General features: G+C 35.3%; 1 protein-coding gene across 3 annotated transcripts in view; it reads left to right on the forward strand.

Moving 5' to 3' along the window:
* Window positions 1-14,326, forward strand: part of KIAA1109 (KIAA1109 ortholog) — a 182,002-nt gene that overhangs the window by 91,798 nt on the left and 75,878 nt on the right. For all 3 annotated transcript variants that reach the window (XM_040967356.1, XM_040967357.1, XM_040967358.1), the window contains exons 41-47: window positions 1,504-1,744; window positions 2,763-2,905; window positions 4,548-4,767; window positions 5,215-5,373; window positions 7,046-7,221; window positions 10,030-10,205; window positions 13,270-13,976. In XM_040967356.1, coding sequence (XP_040823290.1) covers window positions 1,504-1,744; window positions 2,763-2,905; window positions 4,548-4,767; window positions 5,215-5,373; window positions 7,046-7,221; window positions 10,030-10,205; window positions 13,270-13,976 — 1,822 coding nt within the window. The remainder of the gene's footprint in view (window positions 1-1,503; window positions 1,745-2,762; window positions 2,906-4,547; window positions 4,768-5,214; window positions 5,374-7,045; window positions 7,222-10,029; window positions 10,206-13,269; window positions 13,977-14,326) is intronic.

Here is a 14,326-nt window from a genome sequence, read left to right on the forward strand (position 1 = left end):
TGAAGCTATATGTTACACTTACAGAAACCCTTATTCTATTTAGAGGCTAATGACCTACAGGGTTTGAAATGCATTTGGGAGTCCGAAGACAAAACTTGGTTACAAATTTATTAGACAGGAGGGTACTTATTGCTTTGAGAGTTACCAGCAGAAAGGTGGAAATAAAAACTGTAGACTTAAATGAATTTAGATTTCAAGGATGAAATGTCTAGTGAGAAAGGTCAGTGATGAAATCCTGAAGAATGTACAAATTAATTAGGAAAATTAAATAAAGATATACAGAGCGTTAAGAAGGAAGAGTTAAGTAGGAGAACCAGGGGAAGAGTTATGTCTTAGAAAGTAAAGGCATGAGAAGTTTCAATCAAGGGAGTAATCACAAGTGTCAAATTTCATGTGATAATTTATGAAATAGGGACTAATTTATGATTGAGGCTACAATATATGATTGTACAAAATAAATACAATTTGTTTCTGGATCTGGAAAAACAGATAAAGCATAATGATGCTAGTTCTAGAGTTTTGAGGAGCTTGTTTCTCTAAGTTCTGGTTAATATGCAAAAAATATTTAGTAAAATTAGAAAAAGTTGTTTCAGTATTATCACTTCCTGTCAGACCATTAGCCAGGCAAGTCAATAATGTTTATAAAATGATAGATTTGAGAAAAATGCTTATTGTGCTCTTTCTCATCTGATAACAGGCAGAGAGCATAGGACAAGAGGTATGGCAGGCATTTCCCAGGGACTGGTGCTCTGCCTGACATGCTTTGCATCTGAGATGAGGAAGCACAGACGTCCCTCCTTATGAGTCTGGGGATACAAGGGCAGGCTGTTGGAGCTGGTGCCCCTCTGAAAGTAAATGCATTTAATCATATCTCTCCAAGCAAATTACTTAGATATCCTAGTGTGCAAAGTTGGAGAAAGAAAGAGGATAAAGGATTAGTCTCTAAGACTTAAAGTCTAGAACTTTAAAAGTAAAATAATAAAAACAATTCTTGTAGTGATTGCCTTGTAGTGTCAAATATAACATATGTAAGTATTGAAGGTGATGTGTTGATTTTTAAGGCAGTTACTAATCAGTTAAATAACCAGCATTTAACTTAGATATTTAATTTTGTTAATTGTTAAAGTGGTAGTGGTTACCTAATATTTGTAGGAAATATTTTTTCCTCATTATTCAGTCATTATTCCACTACCTCAAATACATTTTGATTGTTTACATGAGCAAAATAATAAACTGATTAGATGCTTGTTAACAAGAAACCCAATTTTTGTATTTTATGACAGAAAGTTGATATGATATTAAGAGCTGGAGTTCAGAGATCACCTTAAAATTCTGATGTTTGGAGTAAATTTGGATAGATTACTTAATGTCTAAGTTTTAGTTTTCTCACATCTAAATAGAGATTGTAAGATTTAAGTGAACAAGCACAGCATATGCAAAACATTCAGTAGTAGCTATTATTATTACTTTAGGCTGCTTCTAACCATATCATTGTTTTTACAGAGTGATGGGCTTCCAGCTTTGGTAACGTTAAAGAAAGGTTTAGTTGCATTGGCAAGGCAGTGGATGAAGTTTATTGTGGTGACACCAGCTTTTAAAGGAGTTAGCTTACATCGACCAGCTCAGCCCCTGAAGCCTCAAATAGCTATTGACCATGAGCATGAAGATGGGCTTGGGCTGGACAATGGGGGTGGTCTTCAAAGTGATACCAGTGCTGATGGAGCAGAATTTGAATTTGACGCAGGTAATTTTGCAAACCTGTGTGGAGTGTTTTCTTACCCTACACAGTTTGATAGCTTATTTTTTTAGTACAGTTAATCTTTGCTGGGAAAGTTACACTGACCTGACAGTTTTTCCCCTTTAAAATGTGGAATATATCACTCCATTCTCTTGCCTATAGAGTTTCCCCTGAGAGGTCAACTGTGCCTCTGGTTGGGGTTCTTCTGTATGTTTAACTGATTTTTCTCATATGAATGTTTAAGGATTTTTTTTTGTATTCAACTGAAGAGAGCTTGATTATCATATGTCATAGCAAAGATTGGTTTTAGTCATCCGTGTTGGGAGTTTTGTGCCCCTATTGTATGATGTATTAATAATTATTTTTTGGAAAATTTCAACTGGATATAAAAATTGAAAGAGTAGTGTGATGAAGTTCCTTTGTTTATTTTTATATGGAATGCAGAATTACAGAGGTTAGAGCCAGATATTCCATCCACTGGTTCGCTCCCTTGATGATAGTGGTCAGAGCTGAGCTGATCCAGCACCAGAAGCCAGGAGCTTCTTCTGGACCCAAGAACTTGAGCCATTCTGTGCTGCTTTCTCAGGCCATAAACAGAAGCTGGATTGAAGTGGAGCCGCAACTCCAACGAGGTGCCCACATGGCACGCTGGCTCCACAGGTGAAGGCTTAGCTTACTTTTCCAGGGCATTGCATCTGTAAAGTTACTTTTTACTTATATGCAGATGCTTATAATAAAAATCTTTGAACATTATATACTTTCTTAAGCTTAGCTGAATTGGTTTTTGGTTGCTGTATCATTTGGCAACCATGTGAAAGATTGAATGGAAGCTGTTGTTGTGACTGAGTTGGAGGATTGAGGTTGTGGTATATAAAAGGAAAGAGTAAATATTATAGCAAATTTCATACCTAATTTATCAAGGAATATGAATTTAATATAGTTAAGTGACATTGAAGCCTTGGGTTGATATTTTAAGATAATGCATGATAATCTATCGCTCACATATTCTTTTGAACTTTTTCAGCCACAGTCAGTGAACACACAATGCTACTAGAAGGAACAGCTAACCGGCCCCCACCTGGTAGCTCTGGACCTGTAACTGGAGCTGAGATAATGAGAAAACTTTCTAAAACTCATACTCATAGTGACTCTGCATTAAAAATAAAGGTATCTATTTCTATTTTGGGTTAGAGTTACTTAAACAGAAACTGTATAAAAATTCCTCAAATTTAAATATTACATTCCCTAAATAGTCAAAAAACATTTTTATGCTCAAGTCGTTTTCAATAGTTTGTATTAGACATATTTATTTAAAAAATGTGCCTTATCAGTTAATAGCAAATGAAAACTAACTACCAATCTGTAGTCCATTCTTTATAATATTGATTTCATAAAGCTTAATAATGAAAATGTAGCATATCTTATAATCTTCAATTTTAATGAAAAAGTTTTTAAGGGATGTATTGACAATATGTGGTTTGCACTGGACTTCGAAGTAAATTATTTAATTGAAAATAAATGAGTAAGCATCCCTATCATTGTTCAAATGACAAAGGCTGAGTTTTGGCCAGGCCAAAGGCAGGAGTTAGGAACTTAACGCAGGTTTCCAACAACAGTGGCAGGAAATGAATTACTTGAGCATCTCCTCTGCCATCCCCACTTCCCCCGGTCATCTGCATTAGTAGGAGGCTGGATTCAGAGCCAGGTGTCCAACCTAGGCCCTGTGGCAATGAGGCATGGGTACCTAACCAGTGTCTGAACTGCTGGGACAAACACCTGACCTCGCTTTTGAACTTTTCTATCCCTTTAATTAACTTGTTTCATTTTAGGAAATGTAATGGTTGTTTGGTAAGACACAGATGATATTTGATTTCCACCTTGGGAACTAGATTGCTTTGGAAGTGAATGCTGTCCTTGCCACTTAGTTGTTATGTGACTAAAATTTTTCCTCACCTGTAAGATGCAAATTAGAAAAGTAACCTTCTTTAGAAAATTGTTGCGAGGAATAACTGAGTTACTATATGAGAAATGTTTAGGACAGAGTATCTGACAATAAAATACATGTTTTGTGGATTCTATTTCTAAACTTTGCTAGTTTGCTTTTATGAGCATTGAAAGCAACAGGTAATGATTTGACTGTGATAGAATGTTCCAGTGAAAGTTACTGAATCTAGACAACTTTCTCTAGTTTCTAACAAGAATGAGACTTGACTTTGGAGGATGTCATTCATACTGTGGATTGTTTTCAATGCATTAATTTTTAAAGAATGTTGAGGGAATGTTTTATGTAAGAGATTGTATCTGGGTGTCTGTGTTACTAGTTCAGTACACAAACGATGATACAAAGAATTTTTCAGACTGCATTTTTTTCTCCTTTAGCTGCTTATATTTCTTTAGCACTCCTACATATGTTCTATCCATACGCTTCTGAAATTCTGGTTCTCTGTTTCTTGCTCTTGAATAAACTACTGCTTTATTTGCCATAATCGTTTCTGTAAGCTGCTGTGTTGTGATCTGTATTTCTTGTCAGAAAATTCTTCAAATTTAGATGGAAATTAATGATTCCTGGTTAAAATGAATGAATGTGCTTTTTAATTTAAAGTTGTAAAGCATTTGTAATCCTCAAGGTTTATAATAATCATATAAAGTATTTGTAATCCTCAAGATTTATATAACAATCTTAGTATACAGGATCAATTTTGATACTAATTTTCAGAATCACTAGCTGTTTCAACAATAGTAGTAATTGTAACTTTTCACAGTCATTTTTGAATACGTAAACAAGAATCTTGTGTTGTTCCTTTAATAGGGCATTCATCCATATCATTCTTTGAGCTATACCAGTGGAGACACTGCCACAGATTCTCCTGTGCACATGGGACGTGCTGGGATGGCAGTCAAGGAGAGTCCCAGGAAGGAGAGCCTGCTTAGCTACCTGACAGGAAGCTTCCCAAGCTTGCACAACCTGCTGGAAGGGACTCCTCAGAGAAGTACTGCAGCTGTGAAAAGCAGCTCTTTAACGAGAACAGGTGCGTCCTCCAGCTTTGGCAACCATAGGTTTGCTTTTATGTGAAAATTCAGAAGATGCAATTTGAGTTTCAAATGTGTACTTAGGTTATATAACTAATCTTTCACACTACACCTTACACGTTTAGGAAAATATTTTAGGCACCAGTTATAACTTTTCGCATCTTCTTGTGTTTATTTAACACTTTTAATTTGTATCACTAGTATCCACCTAGGTGTTAGGAGTTGGTGCTTTCTATACCAGCCAAAATAGAATGTCCTCCTGTTACAGAAAGACTAAGGTATTTAGTAACACCTTAATGTGTGAATAACAGCAATATGGAGGGAAGATATTAACCCTTCTACAAAGAAATTCATTTTATCTACTTCTCAAAAATAATTATATATTAATCACATTTTGTACTCATTACTTTATATGTAGTATATATTCAGTAACACTTTATTTTCAGGAAACACAGCGGCCACTGATATGCTATCTGAACATCCATTACTGTCTGAACCATCATCTGTGAGTTTCTATAATTGGATGTCAAATGCTGTGGGTAACCGTGGAAGTGTGGTGCAAGAATCTCCTATTACAAAATCAGGACACAATAGCCTTCCAACAGGTATCAAGTTATACATTCTTGGTTACTACCTAAGATGCACACTTAGATATAGCAAACTTTCATTTTCTATTGTGTTAACTACTGTTGCATTGAAATTGGCTCATTTATAAAAGCCTTTTGTAATGGTGCAATTGAGAGTAGTAAGCACTCAGGATTCCTATCAATTTATGTCAAATATGAGATTGTCTATTCGCTGTAAAGAGATTAAAGGTTCAGTTTAATGTGACTAGTGTATGTTCTAAAACAGCAAAGGGAGTAAATAAAAAAAATGTTAAGTGTAAAATGTAATTGTGATAGCATGTTCCTGTGGTGCTGAAAATATTTTTTTTAGTTCATCCAGATTCTTCTGAGACAATATCTTCTTACATTTTTATAATGGTAATAACAAATATGTAACCAAATCTCAGAGAATACTATAAGAAATAAAGTAAAATTCGTTCTTTAAGAAGGAAAGCATGTGAGAGCTATTTATTTTAAAAAGAGGCTATATAGGGCCTGGAGTGATAGCCTTGTGGCTAAAGTCCTTGCTTTCATGCACCTGGATCCCTGATGGGTGCTGGTTCATGTCCTGGCAGCCCCGCTTCCCATCCAGCTCCCTACCTATGGCCTGGGAGAGCAGTTGAGGATGGCCCAAAGCCTTGGCACAACTGCACCCATGTGGGAGACCCGTAAGAAACGCCTGGCTCTCTGGCTTTGGATCAGCTCAGCTCTGGCCACTGTGGCCACTTAGGGAGTGAACCAATGGATGGAAAATTTTTTTCTCTGTAAATTTGACTTTCCAATAAAAAAAAAATCTTTACTAAAACACGTAGGAAATGTGGCAGGAAATTAATTAAAGAGGGAATTGTGGCTTAATAACCTTTTCTGTTTTTGTTGTTTTGTATTTCTTTACAATTATTAACTAGCTTATAATATATATTCTATATATAATAAATAATTTATATAATAGATTTCTAAAGGATAAATGAGGTTAGCCTTTAGTGTTGATTATTAAAGACAGCTAAAATTAATCTGTGTGACAACTCTTGAGTTGCTCACAGATCTTCATACAAAAAAAAATGAAAGCATAAACATGACTATTATGTAATTATGTAGCTTTGTTTTGCTGACATGTGGATAGCTTTGAATCAAACTGCATAATTTTCATTGCATTTTGGGTCTTGCAATTGGCTCTTAGAAAGATGAAAGGATAGTGCCTCTGTTAGCTCTTAGCACCTTTTTGTTTTTAGTTCAGCTGCTACACAGAGAAGGGGACAATTCCTTTGGGGAATTAAATGATGAAAGAAATAGAGAAGGAAAAAAAGTGCCATTTCATTTATGTCTTAACAGGAAAGCTTATGATTCTGTGACATCTGTAGCTTTTGCCCTGCTACTCTACTTTTTACAGATCTTTTAGCCATCAAATCCTACATTTTAGACTACTGGTTATAATATATGTGTAAGGATAACTGGTATTATATCAATATGAAATTTAGTCCATATTTCTATGATAACTATGTATGGAAAGCAACCTAAAGTGCGTTGTTTTTTGTTTTTTGGTTTTTTTTTTTTAATTTAAATGGTTTTGTGTGGAGGTTATAATACAGGCTTCAAGATGTTACCTTGCTGGGCCCTATATGTTTTTTTATTTCCAGTAACTTGCATTTTCATTCTTAATAATTTACTCTTTTAGGTGTTGCACCCAATCTTCCAACAATACCCTCAGCCTCAGATTTCAACACTGCCTTGTCCAGTGATCAGAATACTTTGGATGGGACACATTCTCAGCATAGCACTAGTCAGGATGATGTGGCAGGTGTGGAAGAAGCCAACCAAGGGTTTCCTGCAGTTCAGCTTGCTGATGCACAGGTGAGCCAGCCTTTTTTTCCCCATTCAGAATAATGCCTCATTGGCAGCTAGAACTGTCAAGCAGTAAAGTTCCTCAGAATTCTATAGAGAATTTTTTTTGTGCCTATTTGTCTAAAAGTTTCTTTTGAAACAGGAGGACTCTTTTAAGGTACTTGTAAATTATAAGTACAAATCAGTCGTTAATCAGTAGTGTCTTATAAGTAACATACTTGTGAAAAAAATGGCTAAGTTAAATACCTGGAAAGTTTAGTTTAAACATCTGTTCTCTTAAGTGCTATGTTAAAACTTAGTGAGCAGTAGGGAGGGATGGAGTATCTAAATAGAGTATCCAAAACTACACACACACACACACACACACACACACACACACACACACACGTAGACTGAAGCATAGGAACTGGAGATCAAAGGTGAGTTGTTGAAATAGTTGACATCAGTGGTAATGACTCTAAGCTTAGATGGTTGTGGTTTTGAAAGGTGAAACAAATATTGTGAGAGTTCTGTTTTAATTGGTAGAATTTGGAGACCGGAGAACAAAATTTTCTGAAACATACTTTTAAATTTGAGTGATCAGAAGACAAGTAGTTTAGAGGGACACTTGAGAAGTTATTTTTGTAGGAAATAGGAAGAGTCTCCAACATATTTATGAGGAAATAAGATGTCATGATGAAAAAAAGAAGGAAGGATTAGTGGATATAATGTGATTTGTAAAGAAAAGAGCAGTATCAGAATTTAGAGTCTAATGCAGAGATCTTTTAGCTATAGAATACACTTGTTCCTCATAAGTTTTGGAACATCAACAGGTACAGTTAATAGCAGTAGAGGGGGTGTGCAGATTGCTTCAATTTGTCTCTTACAAAAGGAGGTAATGTAACATTAAAAAATGTGTGGGCTGCCTTTTGTGGTATAGCGAGTAAAGCCACTGCATTTGATGCTGGCTTCCCATATGTGCCCTGGTTTGAATTGCAGCTGTTCCACTTCCTATACACTCCCTGCTAATGACCTGGAAAAGGTGGTGTAAGATGCCATTAGTCCATGGACTGCTGCCATCCACATGGGAGACCAGATGAAACTCCTGGCTTTGGCTTGGCCATTCCCTGGCTGTTGTGATGGGAGATATCTCTCCCTTTGTGTGTCTCTCTCCCTCTCTGCAGCTTTGTTATTTTCTTCTCTGTAACTCAAATAAGTAAATAAACATTAAGGAAAAAAAAAGTATATCAGGCACTTTTAAAGTTTCATGAGATTCTTTTTTCTCTCTAATAAATTGAAGTAGTTTTCAAAGACTCCTACATATTTTTAAAAAGTGTGATTGAGAAAACAAGTTTTTACTCTTTGGCACGTTTAAGAAATTAGTGGTTTCACTGGCATTCAATACATATTTTTAGTGATAGCTATGCCATGTTACATATAAGACTCAAGAATCTGCCAGAAATGTGAATCTTAAATTTTATAAGAATTTTACAGTTTTTGACCCGTGTAAAGGTCAGAGTGAGTAGGAAAGTGAGGTAATTGCAGAACCCTAGCAGAATTACTAAATAGTGCTGAGGATTTGATTAAAGATTTAGGTTAGTATTGAAGTTAGCAGTAAGTAGGTTTATATACTTTTGTCCCATCGTCCTTAGCAGCTCAGCTGCTGAAGTACAGGAAGATTGATTTTAAGCACAGTTAGTAAGAAAAATGGGGTAAAGAAATGAAATGATGGGTGTAGAGTGTAGAAAGTTGCTGAATGGAGTTTATAAGTAAAGTCGTGGGGGACATAGAAGTCACATGTATTTGAAGCTAGAGTGTTAGTTGTCATTTGCATGGCCAGGGATGTCATGCAGGATGTAAATTGAGATAAAAAATAAAAGCAGTCAGAAAGCAACAGTAGTGTATATGAAAAATTGACCATATATAGGTAGAAAAGACTCGGGAGAATGGACAATGATTTAAACTTTGAAAAGTGATATTACATTGGGATGAAGTAGCAAATCAAACCACGAGTAAACACAAGAAACAAGTAAAGTGATAACAAATTTCTTCCTAAAGTTCTAGTCTGTAGTAGAATTTATCCCCAAGTCCTTCAGACCTTTGTAAGGTGGCCTGCTTTCAGTAGTGCAGCAAAACAAAGTGATCCAAGACAGTAGTGGACATCATCAAATAATTGTCACTGTCCATTTTGATATGAATTTTTAAAAACTTCAGAAAAGGATCATTAAAGTGAAAGAGTACCAGGAAATGCATGGATTCCATCTGTATTTGGAACGTGGCAGGAGAAAAAGCAAGTACACAGTTGAGAACACATTAATTGGAGTGAGCACTTAGTTTGAATGATTATAATGCTGTGGAATTGAGCACATGTATCTGTGTAATTGACTAGATGTTTAGCCAATGTAAGATGGTTCAGTAAACATGTATGATTATTAAATGAACTTCTCTGTCAGAAAATAAATACTAAAGGACTTACAACTCAGTGATAATATTAAAATAGGTTAGATATTCTTAACATTTGAGATGTCTAAAAACATTTTAACACAAAAACTTTATCAGAGACCACTTTGTGAAACTAATTTTATCTGTTCAGATGCAAATAGTAGAAATGCATGCCTCTTTAAAAAGCAATATTTAAAATAAACCATGATTATATTTTTTGTACTTTCAGACATTTCGTTAGGGCCAAGTAGTCTTTGTTGTAAGTAAAATTAGAGCCAGTTATGCAAGGCATTTTATTACTTCACTGTGTAGCAATATCATGCACTGTGCCAGAATAAGAACAAACTATAGTAAACAAAATATAAATTGTGTTAATATGATTGATTTGTCTTTTAGGTTGTTTTCAAACCCCTTCTAAGTCACACAGGAATCCAGTCACAGGATACAATGCCTCTGTGCTACAGAATGTACTTTGGAGAACACCTTTCATTTTCAGGAACTTTGGACTGTCTGAGAGCAGATATTGTGGATTCAGACACAGCCAAAGATAGAAAAGGCAAAAGAGCAAGGAGGTATTTACATTTTTATATAAAATGTTACATGAGAATTTTAACATATGGTTGTTTTTTAGCTTTATTTTCTGAGAGAACACAACTTCAGCATCTTAAGGAGTTTAGGATAATTTCCAATATATAAAAATAGTTTTATTTCCTTTTTAATAGCTATTCTTTTTTCTTCTTTTTTCCTTTTGTGATTTAAGAACACATGCACGTATGTACACACACACACGTACGTACCTGCGTAGACCTCTAGCTCCTGTCCTCTGATTGATTTGCCAAATGCCCACAAAAGCCAGAGAACAGGCTGAAGCTGGAAGCCAGAGCCTTTCAGGTTTTCTAAATGGGCGACAGAGATGCAGCTGCTAGAACCGTGACCTGCTGCGCCTCAGCAGGCACATTAGCAGGAAACTGGAATGATCAGCAGAGCCAGGACTTGCAGCCATTCTCATGTAGGGTGGAAGTTATTCCTCTCTTCCTTTCTAAGTCAATTTGAATAAATGATGTTCATATCAGGAACAGAGAAGAAGCCAATTTTTTCAAATAATTATATTTTCAAATTAGTTTTTAATAAAGAATATGTGATTTGTTCAATTCGAAGAATATAGTGATATTCCCTCCCTCACTTTCACCCTCTTTTTTTTCTAGTTTTCAAGATAATCGTTTTGAATTTATGCTATATTTAAAAAGGGCTTATTACTCTACCGGATAAGGAATTTAACAAGTGAAAGGCAAAAAGAGCCTAATTTAATTGGAGTGTATAAATTGGAGTGGTTATAAACAATAAGTGAATGAAAAACAGTAGCCATCTTCAGAATCAAATGCACAGGGGATTAAATATAGCAAGATCAAATTGAAAACCTCTGTTATTGTAAGGTACTGTTGTGGATAGTTTTTCAGCTTCCTTGCTGCTTGCACAGGCAATGATACTACTCCCCAACAGGATCTGACTAATCTTTAGGAAACCTGAAATCTTATTTTGAATGGGACTTCTTTAAACAGACAGGGTATGCACATTCCTGGCAACATTCTTACTTTCATCCTATTAGTGCTTTTTCAAGGTGACATTAAGTGAAAAGTACTTTTTACCCAATATATAGCTAGCTAAAGTATTTCTCGTTTTAAATATTCTATGTAAAATTTTAAGCAGTTTAATAAAGTAATAGTTTTTATAAAACTCCATGAAATAATGTATAGACAACAAAGCTTTTTAACATTTTATTTTGTATCAAAATATCTGAATTTTTTTTTTAGTGTTAGAGTAGCATAGGCAGTTGCATTGTCCTTCCAGTATATCCAGAGATATAAACCGCATTGACTTTTTTTCTACTAAATCCAACGAATCCTTGGTTTTGTTAATAGTCATTACCATGATGAAGAATATTGAAGCTAAAACTGTGAATTGTCATCGTTAGTAGGAAAAATTGCTTTTATGACCTTGAAAAGATTTACCAAGTTGTTTAAAAAACCTTTCTTATTTATAACAAAATATATAGGAGAAGAGAAGAAACAGTAAAGCTAGTGTTTAGTACTAAGGGATAGTTTGAGAAGTCTTTCCCTTTGGAGCATCTTTTCTGTGCTGAGGAAAGAAACAAACATGGAATAGTTTCCAGGTGGTATACTCTGTCCTTTCAGTGCTCCGAAATAGCTCTGAGTTCCTTTCTTTGTCACCATCACTTCACTTGGGGTATTTTCATCCTTTTGTGATAGCCATCTTTTTGTTTATATCAATAAATGTGTTTCCACTGAGCTTTGTTGGCTGCGTATCTAGTCTCTTAAATAGTGAGAATAACGTTTCCTTCATCAGCTGTTGCTGCTTTTTGATAATTTTAAATTTAATTATTTGAGAGAGAGAAAGAAAAAGTTAATCAGTATATGCATTCCTGTCCACTGGTTCACCCCGCAGGGATTTTCTCTGGCTAATGCTCAGCCAAACTGAAAGCAGGAGCTAGGATCTCAGTCAGTATATGGGTGACAAGAAGCCAATTACGTGGGCCTTCACTGAAGCCCTCCAGGGTCTGCCTAAGGAGGAAGCTGGAGTTAGGAGCTGATGTTGGGAACAAAACCCAGATATTCCACTCTAGAACACTAGCATTCAACGTTTGTCTTAGCTTATAACCACATACCTCAGCCGTTTCTTCTATGGCTTGTTTTGTAGTTCAGTTGAATTTCATCTTCACAATTATCATTTCTAAGCAACAAATGATTTATGCATTTTTTTTGTATTTGTTGTCTAGTTTTTTCTTCTGTCAAACATTATTGGGCTGGTGTTTGTTTAGGCATTGCTGATATGTAATTATGATTTTTAAAGTTAAGTTGAGACTATCAAAGTAGCTTTTTTTTTTTACCAGAAAAAATTCTTATGTTTAACCTGACCTTTGTGACTGTGTACATTCATAATATACGTGGATGAAGAGGAGAAATTACTATTTTACAGTTTAAGTGTTTGTGGTTGTTGCTACTGGTAGATTTGGAGAAATTTGAGACAGTGACTTTTTTAAGATTAAAATTAATGTAATATTCTTACATGAAATTCTTCAGAAAGCTGAAATTTTTGCCAAAGTAAACTTTAAATAAGATTTTCAATTTTCTTTGCATTTTTATTTTGGTTTCAGTTATTTTTCTGTTTTCTAATCTGGCAAAGAATACTGTAAGAATGTTCTTTCTAGTGACAAATAAAATCATAATGTGACAACATCAAATACATGGTTTATATTGAGAGAGGATGGTTAAGAGAGATAGCCTAGTTGCTGTGTAATTGAGGCTGTATACCAGTTTTTTTAGGGGAAAGTGTCTTAGGATGTGGGGGAAAATTGTTTCAGTACCGCATTAAAATCATTTTGTAAAATGTGAATAGTAACATTCACTTGTTTTAGAGATCAGGAGGGAGGACATAAAAGGTTTAACCCCCAACTGATAAAAATCTACCCTAGAAGAAGTACCTATCTTCTGTAAAAACACTTAAGTGATTCTATTGTTGAGATTATTTTTTCTATAAGTCACTAAAGATGTGCAGTTCTAGAAAAAAAAGAAGCAAAATCTTATCATTTATTCATTTTTTATTTATTGTTTACTCTAGGCAAGGCCATGTGAATCTTCCTCCACTGGAGTTCAAACCAGCATTAATGTTGGAAACCTTTAGCATCAGTGCTGTTGTAATGGAAAAATCAGTGTGCACCCCACAAAACTCTACCAATGCCCTTTCTTTTCATGATCTCAACAAGCGTTATTACAATACCTTTCACTGCAATTTCACTATTTCCTGTCAGTCAATAAGCCAGCATGTCGATATGGCTTTGGTTCGTCTCATTCACCAGTTCAGTACAATGATAGATGACATTAAAGCCACTCAGACTGACATTAAACTCAGCAGATACACAGCTGGCTCAGCGTCCCCAACACCTACCTTCAAAACCAGAAAACATCGAGATTTTCGTTCCTCAGACTTCAGCCGCAGTTCTAGAGGAAGTCTAAATGGTGGCAATAGAGTAAACAACGCCAAGAACAAACGGACCAACAATGAGAATAACAAAAAGGAGTCTCGAAACAAAAACTCATTAGGAAGATCTGAACGAAGAACTTCAAAAGTGTCCAGGAAAGGCTCAAAAGATGTAGTGGATCACATGACCATTCACATGGATGATTCTGATTCAATTACAGTATCTGAACAAAGTGAGCCTTCTGCCGAGTGTTGGCAAAACATGTATAAATTACTCAACTTTTATTCGCTTATCTCTGATCCAACAGGAATACTGGAAAAATCTTCAGAAACATTTGGACCAGCAGGTAACAGATATCTTTATGATTTAAAAATCCTGTTTAGAGTAGTAATACTGAGAAAGTAGGGGGGGGCGCATCACATTTTCTTAATTTGCAGTTGGGTAAATGGAATACAGAGAAACTAGTTATCACTAAGGAGAGAAAAAATGATTATGCCATTTGGATATCCTGCCACCCTGTTGCTTACCATTTTTTCCATCTATTACTGACTGTGCTCTTCAGAGGGTTCTGACAGATTTGATATCGAACATCTGACTCCACTATTATTTTCAGTAGGAACTTGGGAAAATATTTAAGAATTTTAAAACTATTTTTGTGGGAAAGGGGAGAAATCTGAGCATGTATAATAAAAGGCA

The sequence above is a fragment of the Ochotona curzoniae genome, unplaced genomic scaffold (assembly GCF_017591425.1).
Source record: "Ochotona curzoniae isolate NIBS_2020 unplaced genomic scaffold, NIBS_Ocur_1.0 scaffold_4506, whole genome shotgun sequence".
In the NCBI taxonomy this organism is placed as follows: Eukaryota; Metazoa; Chordata; class Mammalia; order Lagomorpha; family Ochotonidae; genus Ochotona; species Ochotona curzoniae.